This window comes from Danio aesculapii, chromosome 8 (assembly GCF_903798145.1).
Source record: "Danio aesculapii chromosome 8, fDanAes4.1, whole genome shotgun sequence".
Lineage (NCBI taxonomy): Eukaryota > Metazoa > Chordata > Actinopteri > Cypriniformes > Danionidae > Danio > Danio aesculapii.
In genome coordinates this window covers 2,712,283-2,729,782 of record NC_079442.1, presented here as the reverse complement: position 1 = coordinate 2,729,782, position 17,500 = coordinate 2,712,283, and the positions used below count along the sequence as shown (strand labels likewise).

The window sequence follows — 17,500 nt, the reverse complement described above, 5'->3', positions numbered from 1 at the left end:
CACCCAAAAATGACACTTTCTTCTGTTGAACACAAACAAGATATCTTGAAGAATGCTAAACTTCCATTGACGATTTGTTTTCCTACTATGGAAGTCAATGGTTTTCAGCTTTCTTCAGGATTTCTTTTGTGTCTGACAGAAGAAAGAAACTTGTAAATGTTTATAATAGAGCTGAACAATATATCATTTGAGCATCGATACTGCAGTTTGTATGTGCATTGAACAACATTAGCGTTTGACATTTGTTTAGGAAAGTTTTGGTTTTGAATTGAGCCCTTTTTTAATCAGTCATCTACGTATTTGCATTGAGTGAAGTATTTAAAGTAAAATGTCATTGATGTTTTTAATAATTAAAACATTTTAGGGCGCAGTGAGTAACTTTCACCACTAGAGGGCTTGTATTCACAACAAACAAAGGCGTAGTTAAATATCACAATGTGTGTATCCGCAATAGTCACATAACAAAATCATATTATTTATTAAAGATTAAAAGATAAATATGTTATTAAATATTATATATTTTCAAATTATTTATGTTGTGCCAGTGGTGTAGTGGTTAGTGTGTCGACACATGCACTCTGATGCTCACGGTGACCCGATATCGATTACCGCCTCGCGGTCCTATGCTGATCCTTCCCCTCTCTTTCTGCTCCCCATGCTTTCTAGTCAATACTCTCTATTATCCTATACAATAAAGGTAAAAACCCCTAAAAAATATATATATATACATATATATATATATATATATATATATATATAAAATTATTTATACAATGATTATTATGATATTTTGCATTTGATTGATCAATTTCTGTACTTGAATACTGTTAAGACTCCCCTGTTTATTTCACTTTTTATTCGTAATTATTGATTGTCGTATTTATAAACGCTTGTAATTTATTTTATTTTATGAAGAAGCACTGCATGGAAAAGACTTGATCATCCCGGTTGATCTAAATGAGTGATGTCTTTCCAAACAGAGCTATGTCGCATTATACAGTTATGTCTATAAATATTGGGACATCGACAGAATTCTAACATTTTTAGCTCTATACACCAACACAGTCAATTTGAAATGAAACTAACAAGATGTGATTTAACTGCATATGTGCCTCCCACTTGTTAAGGGACCAAAATTAATTGGACAGAATAATAATAAATCAAACTTTCACTTTTTAATACGTGGTTGCAAATCTTTTGCAGTCAATTACAGCCTGAAGTCTGGAACGCACAGACATCAGCAGACGCTGAGTTTCATTCCTGGTGGTGCTCTGCCAGGCCTCTACTGCAACTTCAGTTCCTGCTTGTTCTTGGGGCCTTTTGCCTTCAGTTTTGTCTTCAGCAAGTGAAATGCATGCTCAATCGAATTCAGGTTAGGGGAGTGACTTGGCCATTGCATAACATTCCACTTCCTTGCCTTCAAAAACTCTTTGGTTGCATTTGCAGTAAGCTTTGGGTTAATCTCCATCTGCACTGTGAAGCACCGTACAATGAATTATGAAACATTTGGCTTAATATGAGCAGAAAATATTGCTGAAACACTTCAGAATTTATCCTGCTGCTTTTACACCAACAAGTACAAGAGAACCAGTTCCACTGACAGCCATACATGCCTACGCCATGACACTACTACCACCATGCTTCACTGCTTAGGATCGTGAGCAGTTCCTTTCCTTCTCCATACTCTTCTCTTCCCATCACTCAGGTACAAGTTGACCTTGATCTCATCTGTCCACAGGATTATGTTCCAGCACTGTGAAGGCTTTTATAGAACCCTAATTTGGCCTTCCTGTTTTTGAGGCTCACCAATGGTTTACATCTTGTGGTGAACCCTCTGTACTCACTCTGGTGTAGTCTTCTCTTGATTGTTGATTCTGACACACATACGTCTACCTCCCGGAGAGTGTTCTTGATCTGGCCAACTGTTGTGAAGGGTGTTGTAAAGAAATCTTCAGTTGTCCACCACAGTTGTTTCTGTGGTCTTTCAGGTTTTTTGATGTCGCCAAGCTCACATGTGTGTTTCTTTCTTTTTAAGAATGTTCCACACAGTTGTTTTGGCCACTCCTAATGTTTTTGCTATCTATCTAATAGGTTTGTTTTGTTATTTCAGCCTAAAGTTGGCTTGTTTGACTGATAGTGACAGCTCTTTGAATCCCATCTTGAGAGTTGACAGTAACAGATTCCAAATGCAAATAAATGAACTCTGGAGCTTCTATCTACTCATTGTAATTGAGATAATGAGGGAATAACACACACCTAGCCATGGAACAGCTGAGAAGCCAACTGTCCAATTGATTTTGGTCCCTTAACAAGTGGGAGGCACATATGCAAACTGTTGTAATTCCTACAGCGTTCACCTGATTTGGTTGTAAACATCCTCAAATTAAAGCTGACAGTCTGCAGTTAAAGCACATCTTGATCGTTTCATTTCAAATCCATTGTGTTGGTGTATAAAGCCAAAAAACGTTAGAATTGTGTTGATGTCCCAATATTTTTGGACATAACTGTATATCATAGCAAAACAAAATATCTCAATGTAAGATCTTTCTAATATCGGGCAGCCCTAGTTTATAACCACTTGAGGTGATTAAATAGTCATTTTTGGTTGAACTATCCCTTTAAACAGAGTCAAATAAAGTGACAGTAAGTCAAACAGAGCAAAATAAGCTGAACTTGTGGTATCTACTTCTGCATTCTGACACTCAATAATAACACACAACTTACTACTATTATCTAGTGTGAATTTAGGATATTGGCACACGTTTTCCATCTATTAACCATAATCTGAACTCTTAAAACTGCTTTAAAAGCAACTCAAGCAACCAATCAAAAAGCATGAAACCCACATGTTGGGCAAACATCCAATCAAAAGCTCTCATTACAAATTGACCATCCAATCAGCTGCATCCTACCTGTCAACTAGTGTTTGGCCCTGTCAGAAACCCTTCATGGAGATGGACGACTCAGCAGACGCTCAGCAGAAAAAGCAAGTGATCATGCAAAAAAAACAACTATCCAGCTCTGTGCATGTGTGTGTGTGTGTGTGTGTGTCTAGAGAGAAGCACTCAGGGACTCGCTCGCAGCTCCACAAACAAAGTACACGACAACAGAGGCAGCCGTCGCCATGGCAACAAAGCCAAACCTCAGCCAATGGTTGATGAGACGACCACGCACTCCCTCTTTTCTGGAAAACTGCACTGTGTGATAAAGTATATGAGCGACGCTTGCATGCGTGTAACTAAAACAAAAACAGTGGATGCTAAGTGGATCTTAGTGGTTGCTAGGGTGCTGTTAAATCTTTACTTATCAGCTCAGGTCACAAAAAACCATTAAGTATGCGTGAATCGGAAGTTGATGAGACTTTGATTTCAGTATGTTGATGTACTTTCAATGGAGTATTGAGTAGGGGGTGGGGCTTTTTTCACATCATTCTCTCATAGCAAACCGCCCCTCCAAACTAATTTGATTGAAGATTACCAAAAGCAACTTTTGTTTTCCAGCGAATTAACTTCACTTAATAGCAAACTAGCGATAAAAGGGGCGTGGTTAAGAATGTTGTGGCTGATGTGTCAAACTGGCATCATCAAGGAAGGACCGCCCATCTAAATGAATTTGATTGAAGATTATCAAAAACAAACTTTTGCTTTTCAGCGGATTAACTTGCATGGATTAAATGTTCTCTTAAGAGCAAACTAAAAGTAAGAGGGGCGTGGCTAAGAATATTGTGACTGAACTGACATCATCAAAAGAGCCAATACAAACAACTTTGTTTGAGGATTACCAAAAATATATATTTTTAATTCAGTGGATTAGCTTTCACGGATTAATTGTTCAGTTAATAGCAAACTAACGCTAATGGGGGCGTGGTTAAGAATATTTTGGCTGATGCGTCAAACTGACATCATCAGGGAAGTACCGCCCCTCCAAACGATTTTGCTTAAAGCCAAAAACAAACTTTTGTTTTACAGTGGATTAACTTGCACAGATTAATTGTTTCCTTAATAGCAAACTAACGGTAAGAGGGGCTTAAGGGAATGTTGTGGCTGATTCGTCAAACTGACATAATCGAGGAAGGACAACTCTTCCAAACGAATTTGATTGAAGATTACCGAAAACAACTTTTGCTTTCCAGCGAACAAACATTTGTTTTTCAGTGGATTAACTTTCACGGATTAACTGTTCACATAATAGCAAACTATCGGCAAAAGGGGCGTGGCTTAGAATATTGTGGCTGAAGCGTCAAACTGACATCATCAAAGAAGGAGTCAATCCAAACAACTTTGTTTGAGGATTACCAAAAACAAACTTTTTTAATTCAGTGGATTAGCTTGCACGGATTAATTGTTCACTTAATACCAAACCAACAGCAGGAGGGGCGGGACTAAGAATTATGTGGCTAATGCATCAAACTGACATAATCAGGGAAGGACCGCCCCTTCAAACAATTTTGATTGAATCCAACAAACTTTTGTTTTACAGTAGATTACCTTGCACAGATTAATTGTTCACTTAATAGAAAACTAACGGTAAGAGGGGCGTGGCTAAGAATGTTGTGGCTGATTCGTCAAACTGACATAATCGAGGAAGGACTGCCCCTCCAAAAGTAATTTGATTGAAGATGACCAAAAACAACTTTTGTTTTTCAGCGAATTAACATGCATGGATTAATTGTTCAGTTAATCGCAAACTAACAGTAAGAGGGGCGTGGCTAAGAATATTGTGGCAGATTCGTCAAACTGACATCATCAGGGAAGGACTGCCCCTTTAAAAATTAGATTGAAGATGACCAAAAACAACTTGTTTTTTAGTGGATTAACTTGCAGATTAATTGTCGTGGGCCCCTTATAACATCTCTGGGGGCCCCCAAAGTACGTGGGCCCTTAGAATCGTTCTAACTTTCCAGGTACAGCAAAAGTATCAGTATAAAAATGTATCTTTTTAAAAGGTACCACCCCAGTGACAGATTTTGAAACTTTACTTCTTAGTGTGCTTAAGAGTAGTAAGTATTACACTATAATAAGTTACATTCTGAGTCATTCATGGACTATACATTTAATATGCGAGATTATTTTCATGTGAGAACACTTTACATTAATATATGCACCTATGATAGGCTGACAGAAAGCAAGTTGATGTGTTAACATGCAGAGCAATATCTGTGTTTATTTATGCTTGTGAATTGCATTATGAGACCTTGATCTTTCTTTAAACAAATTTCAACAGAAAAGTTGGAAAAAGTGACTTTAATGAACATTTTTAATAGCTTAAATTGCTATATTGTCTGTGTTGGTGTTGTATATTACGCTACACCTTTTTAATAAACTACCAGTACATTTACAATTATTTTACAGATTAATTTCTCTCTCTATATATTTAAGTATATTTTTATACACTATAATATTTCAAAGTAATAATATAGTGTATAAATATATTATATTTTTACACTATATTGTCAATATAGTGTATAAATGTTTTATTGACAATAAAAATGTCAATAAAGTCACTTTGTTAAACTGTAGAATTGAATTTTCAACATCAAAAGTCTACAGAGCAGAGATCAACATCCCATAATGCAATTCACAATCGTAAATAAACAAAAAACACATCACAACTTCCAGAAACTGTTCATTACCAAATAACTTTAACAGTTTATGTTCTCAGCCTCAGCATTTCCACCACTAGGGGGCCAAATGGTCACGTTAGTGTTCAAGCAGAGTTTCTCATGTGCGGAGTTATGTTGAATGTGGCACAGCCTCGTTACTATGGAAACACTCCAGCAGCACAAACACATGTTCATCTGTGTGCTTAAACACACATTAACCTCCTAACACACTGTACACACAGCAGTGCGATCCGATATTGAGCAGGTCTTTCACAATGATCAATATATGGACTTATCGTACAACGCATGGACATGACCTCAATCATTTTGGTGATGCAATACATATCGCCCATACAAAACCAATTGTAACCACATTTTAGCCTATTGTGCAACATCTCTATCTCTATTAGACGTGTCAGTGTCAGTATGCTAAATAAAAACACTATAAATTACTATAGTATATTTTCATGTGGGTGCCTGATGACTGAAAATAGATCTGTTACTTTTGTCTAGCTCTTTTAACCTTGGACAATAGTGTTTATATTACATTTTAATTCATCCTTTACCAGGAAATTCATATTAAGATATGCATCTCTTCCACAAGGGGGTCCTGGACAAAATGGCAGCACAAAAAGTTTCAGATAAAAAAATGCACATACATAAAATATCACGAATTAAAATATCCCTACAGAAAAAAACAGTTAAACCAGCCTAGGCTGGTTGGCTGGTTTTAGCTGGTTGACCAGCCTGGTTTTAGAGGGGTTTTGGCCATTTCCAGGCATTTCCAGCCTGGTCTTAGCAGGTTAGGCTGGAAAATGACCAGCTAAAACCAGCTTGACCAGCCTAGACAAGCTGGGAGCCCAGCCAAAACCAGCTATGTCCAGCTTAAACCAGGTTGGTCAAGGTGGTTTTAAACACATTGTTGTGAAACGACTGATCAACATTAATCAAATCATCTTCTAAGCACACACAGCCTGACGTCATGTAAACTGCACTTCAGCTATCTATTTACCGTAGTTTCCTTCAGAGGAACACTTACTGTTGTCGTCCTAACTGTTTATGTGAAAGAGTTCCCACACTAGAATGACATTAAGTGTAGTGAATGGCGTTTCCTGTGTGTGTGCGCGTGTTGTGGTGTGTGTGAGTGTGTGTCGTGAGTAATGCTTTTCAGTTCAATGGCAGTTTAATGCTTTTATGTTACTGTTTTTAGCACATTTGTTATGTGGTTGCTACTACAGTATTTCCAAGCTTGTTAATATAAACCAGACCCTTCAAACTATAAGTGAGAGTGAGAACAGGAACTGAATATGACTAACTTAATAAATGAATGAATGAATAAATCAGTTCAAAGATAATATTCCTGTTGTAAAACTCTTATGCTAATAATTTATTTGAATTTAAAATATATACAGCTTTAACAAGTTTAACTCTATTGTAACTCCGTCTACTTTGGCGTGCGTTTTATTTTTGTCCTTTAGGGCTGCACGATATGGTTTCAGGATCGATATCGCACTGTGTGAGTCCACAATAGTCACATCTCAGGGATCTGCAATGTAATCAGGATTATAATTAAGCAGACATTACAGTTTACACCATAGTGGAGTCATTTCACAGAGCAAGAAGGTCGCCGGTTCGAGCCTTGGCTGGGTCAGTTGGCATTTCTGAGTGGAGTATGCATGTTCTCTCCGTGTTCGCGTGGGTTTTCTCCGGGTGCTCCGGTTTCCCCCACAGTCCAAACACATGTGATAAGGGGAATTAGGTAAGCTGAATTGGCGGTAGTGTATGTGTGTGAATGAGTGTGTATGGGTGTTTCCCAGTGATTGGTTGGAAGGGGCATCCGCTGGAAGGGCATCCGCTGCATAAAACATATGCTGGAATAGTTGTCGGTTCATTCCGCTGTGGCGATCTCAGATTAATAAAGGGACTAAGCCGAAAATAAAATTAATGAGGTATTCAATTTGTTTTTCATTCTAACTTCTGTCAGACAGGAGAACAACAACATCATCATAAACAAACTGGAGACAGTAAAAGGAAACATTAGGCCGTCACTCAGCCGTTTACGATTTCTTTTTGCTCTCAAAACTAAAAAGTTTGTTCCTCCATTTGGTTTGAAGTCCACCAGGGGCTTAATTTGTCAGCACCTGCAGATGGAGAGAGTGAACGGCAGGGAAACAAACCCACCCACGGCGAGTTAATCAACTCCAAACATGTTAATGGACTCCAGCAATTACTGCAATTGAGGAATTACAGAGGTTTAAAAGGGACTGAACACACACACACACACACACACACACACAAAGCCACCACACGTTTTATGATGATGAGTGGCTAACAGCGTAGGAAACCAACCACAGATTGCTTTGTGACTATGAAACGTTGACTTTTACTCATCCTCGTGTCATTTTGAAAAAAGGAGATGTTTAGCAGAATGCGTGGGCTCCCATATAAAGAAAGCGAAAGCGGAAAAAACACTATATTTGTGCTTTTGAAATGGTTTGAAAAGATTGCGTAAAACAGTAATGCTTATTTATTGATTCTCTAATGACATTCTGAATGTTTTTAAGGTATAAATCACTCAGTATAAGTGAACATACCTGGCAATGAAGCTCTTTCTGATTCTGATTCTGTGTGTGTGTGTGTGTGTGTGTGTGTATGTGTTTTTGTGACATATCAGGACACAAATATGTATAATAACATAGGTATGACTCATGTATTACAAGGTGGTGAAATATAAGGACATTGCTGATGTCCTCATTTTTCTCAAATCGTATAAATCACACAGGACGAGTTTTGTTCAGAAGTTTAAACTCTACAGTTTCCTGTGAGGGTTGGGTTTAGGGGTAGAGTGGGGTTAGAGTAATAGAAAATACAGTTTGTAAAGTATAAAAACAATGGAGACCTATGTAATGCCCCCACAATTCACAAAAAACAAACATGTGTGTGTGTGTGTGTGTGTTTGTTTATGAGACACACAGTAGCAGTAGTGATGATCTCCATCACCCACTCACTCACTATCTGTCTGTCAAACCACTGCATGAACCCACGCTTCCCACCGACAGGCGCACTTCCTGTTCACTAAGTGAACGACACAGCGAGGAGCTGCTGAACCAACAAACCACCTCAAAAGAAGAAGATCTTTACTAATACTGTGAGCAGATCATGACTGAAACACCAGCAGAGAGGAAAACCATCCTCGAGTCAGGAAATCTGAGACCATTGATCTGATTTCTGACCGCCATGTGATGATATATTGATGAGAAACATTCAGCTCAGTCCACTGAGTTTAATTACAATAAGATTTACTGTTATTTTAGCAACAAAAAATAAAGATTCCTTAAATATTCAAATAAATTACAAATATTTAAAAGATTAAAACTCTTTGGAGGTAAAATTATGTGGGTACTATTCGGTACTCACTGGATTTACAATTTATAGTTGTGGGTTTAAGTAAAACCTTTTGTTGTTGTTCTGCAAACTAGTGACAACATTTCTTCTGAATTTAAAGTAAAATAAAAAATAATCTATATTAAATAATAATAATAATAATATACTGAATAGGGGTGTAAAGTTTTGTCGTGGTACGATTTATTGCGATGTAAAAACATCACAATTATGACGATTTTATTACGATATGATGTCCATTTTCTCTTATTGGTTGAGCTACGTTCCACCTGCTGTCGCAAGCGTGTTCAGTAACGTTAGCAGGCCAAGATGAGTACAGCTGAAATAGAGAATGCTCCATCCTCTTATACTGTAGGTCTAACGTCTGGAAACATTTTGGGTTTTTTTCCCGTTTTTGTAACATGTTTTTGTCTACAGCAGAGGAAATTGTGAATGCTCGGAGATCCCAGCTTCTACCTGACAGTGTAGATATTTAGATTTTTTAATTTATTTTTTTTTTGCACAAAACTTGCAAGTGACCTAAGCGAAGCCTTAAGCTCTTACTGTTAAATGTACTTAAATGCTATATTTTATTTTTATTTTTGCACCTTTACTGTCCCTTAATTTTGTGTCTGTCATTTCAATAATATTTTATAAAAAGATTTAAAAGAAAAACTTTTATTTTCCAGAGAATTGTTTTTTCAGTGTACCTGTTAAACTAAACTTTTTGAAGCTTAAGTCAATATTGGGATAATACCGCAGTAAAAAAAAATTTAAAGTTTCAGGAATTAATCACGACAAGAAAATATGAGACTGTCACAAGCTTAGTTATGACTTTTTAATGTCTGACAGTGAACTGAACTGTAACAAAATGCTGGGTTCCACACAATCCATTTGTGTTAGGACAACATGAAGCAAGTTAACTTACTCGTTTATTCAAATTTAAGTGGATTGAACATAAAACAATTAAGTTCTTCCAAAAAAAAAACTCAAGAATTGTGTTGTTTCAGCTCATTTTAAATAAGTAGTTTGAACAAACGGCAAACCTAACATTTTGGGTGTGCACTGTAAACAAATGCAGGGTTCCACACAATTCCTTCATGTTGTCCCAGGCATATTTAATTTATTTTCTTAAAGAAGCTTCAGTTTAAATTAAACTTTTTTAAATAAATCTTTTATTTGCATTTCAATTTCATTTTCAATTTTTGTTTCATAAGTTGGCGGTTCATTCCACTGTGGCGACCCTAGATTAATAAAGGGACTAAGCCGAAAAGAAATGAATGAATATATATACTGATATAGTATATAATAATATACTGACAAATGGTCAAAACAATAACATATAATAATAATAATAATAATAATAATAATAATAATTTACTGATATATTATATAATATATACCTACAATTTTTCTAAATAATAATATATTTCAAAATACTACTACATCTAACAATAATAATAAGAAGAAGACTAGATATAATATAATAATAATAATAATTTACTGATGTATTAAATAAACTGACAATGGGCTCTATGCACAGCTTGAGTTTTAAAGCCAACGATAAACTTCCGGTGAAAGCTTAATGTGACTATTTTCAATTTCACAAGGTTGCTTTTACAGCATCGATGTTGTAATGTAACTACAATACATTCAGTTAAACAGACTTAAGCGTTAATTAAGTTGTTCAAGCTTAAAACGAGATGAAAGACCGTGTAGCCACTCGGAGCGCAGCAACAGTCTAGCGCAGAAATTCCATTGAAAATACTGGAGTAAAATAAACCGTCAAATTTTAAAGACACGGCGAGGGGAAATGGAATTTAACGCTTCTTGTCGGATCTGAGACCCACTTCATATCGTATATCTAACAGGCAGTGAAGATCTTTAAAGAAAGCAGATCTTAAACGGGACCATTTTGAAATGGAAAGACAGTTCACCGGAAGCCCTTGGGCTGCCTGCCTGCCTGAAAATTAAAAGTCTGTGTGCATATAGCCCATTGGTCAAAACAATAGTATATAACATAATGATGATTGACTATTACAACTATAATCTAAACTATTATTTGACAAATTAAAAGTAAAAATATAATTCAGAGCATAAACTAGACATTTGATCAAAATAACAAAAAAGGCGCCGTACTTCCAGACACGTTTATATTCATTACCTTTATGAGAGAATCAACAACCTGTAAATCCAGTACTGAGAATATTCAAGTCCTTTTCAAATACGCTCTGAGGACATTTTAAACACATATGCATGATAATTTAGTGAATAAATAAGTAAATTAAGTAAAAAAAAAGTAATCTGGATTCTAATTATATAACTCTACCATTACTTGCTTGTTGTGCCTCAACAATACGCAAATACACAGTACAGCAGACAGAAAACTCATTCAACTGCAATTTAAACAAACAAAACAAAAAACAGCCTGACATTACGAGACAACATTCAGCAAAGCATCTCAATGCAGATGAATAGCAGCGTTATACAGAGCACTACACCCTAACGGTGGACCAACATGGTGGACCTGTGGCCTATCAGACTGAAAACAGTGTAGTAATGGTGCATTAGAGCTAAATAAGCGGCAGAGAAGATGAACGGAGAGCCTGAGTGACAGCGCTGTGAAATGAAGAGACTGAATGGGGGAGAGAGAGAGAGAGAGACGCAGCAGGGACTCTTATATGTGCTGCCCAGATGAATTTCAGCACACTAATGAACGTCTAATGAAAAGAGAGAGCGTCTCAAAACATCAGACACATCTGCATGCATCTGGAACACACTTATATGGTGCTTCAAATCATACGAGAATACTAAAAATAAACAAATAAATAAAATATATTTAAATAAATACTGAATAATAACCCAACTGGAATAACTACAGCAGTCGTGATCGCCGATCTCATAGGAAGTAAGAGCTCGCGATGACATATGACGACGTGTGCAGGTGTTGTAGTGGTGTCCCGATTCTTAGGGGTACATTTTAAAGCCCTTCCCCTTCACACTCTGTTTCAAGGGCCAAGAGGAAGGGGTACAAAAATAGAACTGAGATTGAGCTTAAATAGTATTCAGAAAATCATTAAAATCATTAAAAAGTCTCAAATAAATTGACATTTCAAAAGTAAATAATTAATAATTTAAAGATTATTAAGATATTAAGGGGGCAATGTAGTGGCGCAGTAGGTAGTGCTGTCGCCTCACAGCAGGAAGGTTGCTGGTTTGAGCCTCGGCTAGGTCAGTTGGTGTTTCTGTGTGGAGTTTGCATGTTCTCCCTGCGTTTGCGTGGGTTTCCTCCGAGTGCTCTGGTATCCCCCACAGTCCAAAGACATGCGGTACAGGTGAATTGGGTAGGCTAAATTGGCCATAGTGTGTGTGTGTGTGTGTGTGTGAATGAGTGTGTATAGATGTTTCCCAGTGATGGGTTGCGGCTGGAAGGGCATCCGCTGAGTAAAACATATGCTGGATAGGTTGGCGGTTCATTCCGCTGTGGCGACCCCAGATTAATAAAGGGACTAAGCCGTAAAGAAAATGAATGAATGAATAATTAGACCCATTATTAACTAAAAAGCAAAAAAAGTCCCATTAAAGATCTATAATTGGTTTTAGATTAATTAACACAGTATACCAAATAATATGAATACAATTAAAATGTTTTAAATAAAATATTTAACATTTTAAAATGTGAAAAGCATACTTTAAAGCATACTTAAAATTATAATTTACATTTTAATATATTAATAGTGTAACGGAGGCCAGCTAGTGGAGTGCTGTGCAGGTAAACCTCACTCCTCTGACCTCAAAACGCAAGAGGTGACCTCAAGACGCTAGAGGCTATGATCTTTAGCCTCCTTGTTAGAGCAACCAACTCCCCTGCAAAGAATCGCCGGTTCGATCCCAGCCCAGATCGGGTTGGGTGCAGTAGGACCGATGGGTTACATGTGGGGGCTCATCCGGGATGAGAGTGAGGTTTAGGGGGGTGAGTTTGACGGAGACCAGCTAGCGAAGTGCTATGCAGGTAAACCTCACTCCTCTGACCTCTAAAGGTGCTCTAGCGACAGAGGCTAGAGGCCATGGTCTTTAGCCTCCTTGTTAGAGCAACCGACTCCCCTGCAAAGAATCGCCGGTTCGATCCCAGCCCAGTTCGAATGGGTGCAGTAGGACCGATCGGTTATATGTGGGGGCTCATCCGGGATGGGAGTGAGGTTTAGGGGGGTGAGTGTGACGGAGACCAGCTAGCGAAGTGCTATGCAGGTAAACTTCACTCCTCTGACCTCAAAAGGTGCTCTAGCGACAGACGCTAGAGGCCATGGTCTTTAGCCTCTTTGTTAGAGTAACCCACTCCATTACATGAATCCCCAGTTCGATCCCAGCTCAGCGCGGGTTGGGTGCAGTAGGACCGACGGGTTACACGTGTGGAGGTACCGCTGGGATAATAATAATAACAATAAATACAATCAACATACTAATGTCTTAAAAATACAGTGGCCAATATTATTAAAATACTGCATTTGATTTTATATTTACATGTTTATAGTTTATTTTGTACTTCATGATTTTTAAATCCAGCGCATTTCTACAAAAACATGTGTGAACAACTACACACACTACAATCTGAACGCTTCATTTGCATACTCCACACACAGTCGAAGCTATTTATTAAATAGTATTTAGTACGCAGTAAGACTCTTCCTTCTTTCTCTTTGTGCAGCTCCACAAAAGTTTTCATCATTTGAACATTGAGAGGAATGGAGGCATACGAGCAAAAGGTGCATAATTAGTGCATCTCATAAATGGCTCAGAGACGATAGAGATGTGCGTGTGTGTGTGTGTGGGAGGGATGACGGAGAAAGCGAAACGCACAGAAAGGGGTATCAGAGGGGAAGCACCACAGAAAGAGATGTGCAGAAATCCTACAGTGCGTTTGCTGTTTCCACTGTGTGTCTGTAAAGTGTGTGTGTGTGTGTGTGTGCGTCCTACCTGTCTCTGTGCTGATGTCGCCATCTGAATCTGGCAGAATTTAACAGCTTGATCCAGCGCTACATCCTCATCCACCTACAGAGAGACAGAAACATGAGAAATAAGGTGAAGATTGAGTTATCATTCATCATAATCTTACGCACAACACCACACGAGCACACTCAGAGTGTACTTGAAGGCTTTAATGCAGTTTCATGTCATGTCGTTTGGAGTATGCATCGAAATTAAAACTCTGGGAGGAAACTAAATGTTCTTGGCTGAAAGCTGAAACTAAAATGATTTCTAATATATATTGTTTATTATTTTACTGAAATATATAAAATAATTTTGCATGTCTTTAAGAGTTAACATTTCTAAACATAATAGTTTTAATAACTCATTTCTAATAACTGATTTCTTTTCTCTTTTCCATGATGACAGCACACTATTTTATTGACTAGATATTGACTAGATTTTATTGACTATAATATTTGACTAGATATTCTTCAAGACACTAGTATTCAGCTTAAAGTTAAGGCTTAACTAGGTTAATTAGGGTAAAGTTAGGGTAATTAAGCAAGTCATTGTATAACAGTGGTTTGTTCTATAGACAATCAGAAAAACAAATATTGCTTAAGAGGGCTATAATAATATTGACCTTAAAATGTTTAAAGAAAAAAATAAGAACTGCTTTTATTTTAGCCGAAATAAACCAAATAAGACTTTCTCCAGAAGAAAAAATATTATAAGAAATACTGTGAAAATTTCCTTGGTCTGTTAAACATCATTTGGGAAATATTTAAATCACAGGAGGACTAATAATTTTGACTTCAACTGCCATTGAAATGAATGGGTTTCATAGCGCAGTGCTTTCAGCATCAGGTGTGAAAGCTGTTTCAGATCACGCAGTGACTACAGTAAAACCAGAGTGCTAAACACTGCAATGTAAATTTTTAAGCTCATATTCAGTTTTCCTTTTGGTCACTAACTTTCAGTGGCTGAAAATTAGGTGCATCCTTAATTCAGAAAGAACATTCACACTTTTGTTGAATTTTAATGATTGGGAATCCAGTTCAAGAATCTGGTCTGGTTCAATTGCTTGCTGCTCTGTGATCTGATTGGTCCATCTAGGCCTGTCACAATAATAAATATATCGACTTATAGCACAATACTTTAAGATGACCTCAAAAATTGTAGCCATTGCAATATAAATTTACGGATTTACAACGTTAAAGCCATTTTACAATGACATTTACATTCTACCTCATCAATGTCCAAGCTTATAATACCTAATAGGACATTTAATAGTATATATAATAGGACATTTCCCTTTTTAACATCAAATTACAGAATCTAAATAACCTTAAGAATGAGAAGTATTTTAAAGTGCTTATGGCTATTTTCATTATCATGCTGTTATATAATGATTATATAATAATCAGTGGCATAAAATTATCTTAAAATGACAATAATATTGCAGCAAATAAGTAATATTTGAGTTACTTTTTAAAAACAATTTAACAAGTTACTTTTTAGATTAATTAATTCACTTTTAAAAATAGTTTGATGAATTAAAATTAGTGTAATCACGTTGAATCACAACCAAACCGCTCTCTGGAACATCTCTTTGGAGCACTCATACTTAAATGAACAGGGAAAAGCGGATGGCCTAGTGTGAGTGCACCCAAAAACCAAGATGGGAGAGCCTTACATTTCTGTGATAGAAATATTCTCATTTATTTTGAACACATTGAAGAAAAGGACTGAACTAATAATACAAAAATACAAAAGTATCAAACACATTGCTTTCAACTTTCATTAATCTGTTTAAACACTGCATGTATAGCGTCAGGAAGTTCTCAGAAGGTAACATTATTCTAATCTTCCTTTAATTAGTTCATTTTTAAAGGTAAATAAAGGTTTAGATTATACAGTGTGTGGTTAAATGCAGAACTCCTCTATTAAAAAAATAAAAACAACCTGCAAGTTCTGAAACAGATCAAACCTCAGGCAAGTTTGAAAAGTTAACTCAAAAGTAACTCAAATGTAACGTATCACATTACTTACTGTTATGTTTGCTGTTTTCTTTGTCTATTTTTTTTTTACCCTCCTCTCTGCTTGTTTAGTTTTTAGGTTTCTTATTGGTTTACCATTCTGTCCATCATCATTATGACTGTCGGTTCCACCAATCCCAGGACGAGCCGCCAGGATTTAAAGCCCCGACAGACCAGTGTGTGATGTGCGCTCTGCCTCGGTGTACCATTAGTGCTCCACGCAATTTGATTGTGCTATGCTTCGGCTGTTTAGTGATTTATCTCAGTTTACTGTGGTAATTCGAGTTTGCTTGTTGAACTTCGTTGGCTTTAAGTAACATAATGTGATGGCTGTTGTGTGGTTCTAAACTTTGACCGATTTATCCGTTTTGTTTTAGTTTAGATTGATGTTTTGTTAGATTAGCTTGAGTGTTTTGCCAATTGTGTATTTTGAGTTTTGTAGCTTTAATTAGTTTAGTTCGGGTGTCATATACACTGAAGATTTCGGTATTTATTTGTATTTATTTTTGACGCCTAGTTTAGACTTTAGTTTTAAGGATCGTTTTGTTTTGTTAATTTCTTTGGTTTGGCTTACACTCTTTGTTTTTGTTTAAAGATAATTATAAATGTTTATTTTCTTTTTCCTCTCCAATTCCTGTTCAATAATATTCAACTATTGAGTAAAAAGCTTAAAATAGAGAATTGATTCTGCCTCATCTTTAATCTGTCGCACACATTACACCTGTCTCACTTAAATGTTACAGCATCCCACTAATACATCTTAAAAACCGTAACACTTACCATAAAAAGTAACTAAGTAACGCAACTAGTTACTTTTTTGGGAAGTAACTCGATATATTGTAATGCATTACTTTCAAAAGTAACTTTTCCCAACACTTCTGACGACAATTTAAAGTATAGTTCAGAATCTAATAAATATTTTGGGATCTAAAAACAACCCTATTTATCCAGCACTTGGTTCTTTAAAACTTTCCAAACCTTTTACACGTCAAAAACAACTCCATTATACACTGTATAAAAGGTTAAGTCTAAAAAAAAGAATAATAAGAACACATTGTACTCAGCTGTCATGTAAACAAGGTGCACATGGAAGCCACAGAAATAAGTAATTTCAGAATCGAATGCTGCCGTTCAGAGCAGAACCATTTTGGCTTCTTGTAATTATGGTAATCCAATCACAACAAGAACATGAGGATAAAAACAGAGTTTGATGTAAAACACTCATTCGGAGCACAAATCTCCCACTTCAGTCCAGCCAGACTAATGAGCACTTTAACATATGACTGGGCACATCTACAAACAACCATTCAGTAAGCTGACGGAGGCGTCGCTTCTCAAATTAACATGCGGAGAGTTTACTCAATCATTCGTGGAGCACATTTGCATAAAGTGTTTTAAGGTAGACTTCACATAAAAGTTCATTACAACTGTTTTGCTGCGAGTCATATTCTGTTGCATGTTGATTTAAAGGGGCAGTTCATAGTTTTTAGATTAATTAATACTTTATACT

At 36.6% G+C, this 17,500-nt stretch overlaps 1 protein-coding gene across 1 annotated transcript in view; it reads right to left on the bottom strand.

Annotated features, from left to right (window-relative positions):
• Positions 1–17,500, bottom strand: part of cabin1 (calcineurin binding protein 1) — a 196,549-nt gene that overhangs the window by 47,370 nt on the left and 131,679 nt on the right. Inside the window, 1 exon segment of the mRNA XM_056464608.1 lies at positions 13,958–14,032. Within this exon segment, the coding sequence (XP_056320583.1) occupies positions 13,958–14,032 (75 nt within the window).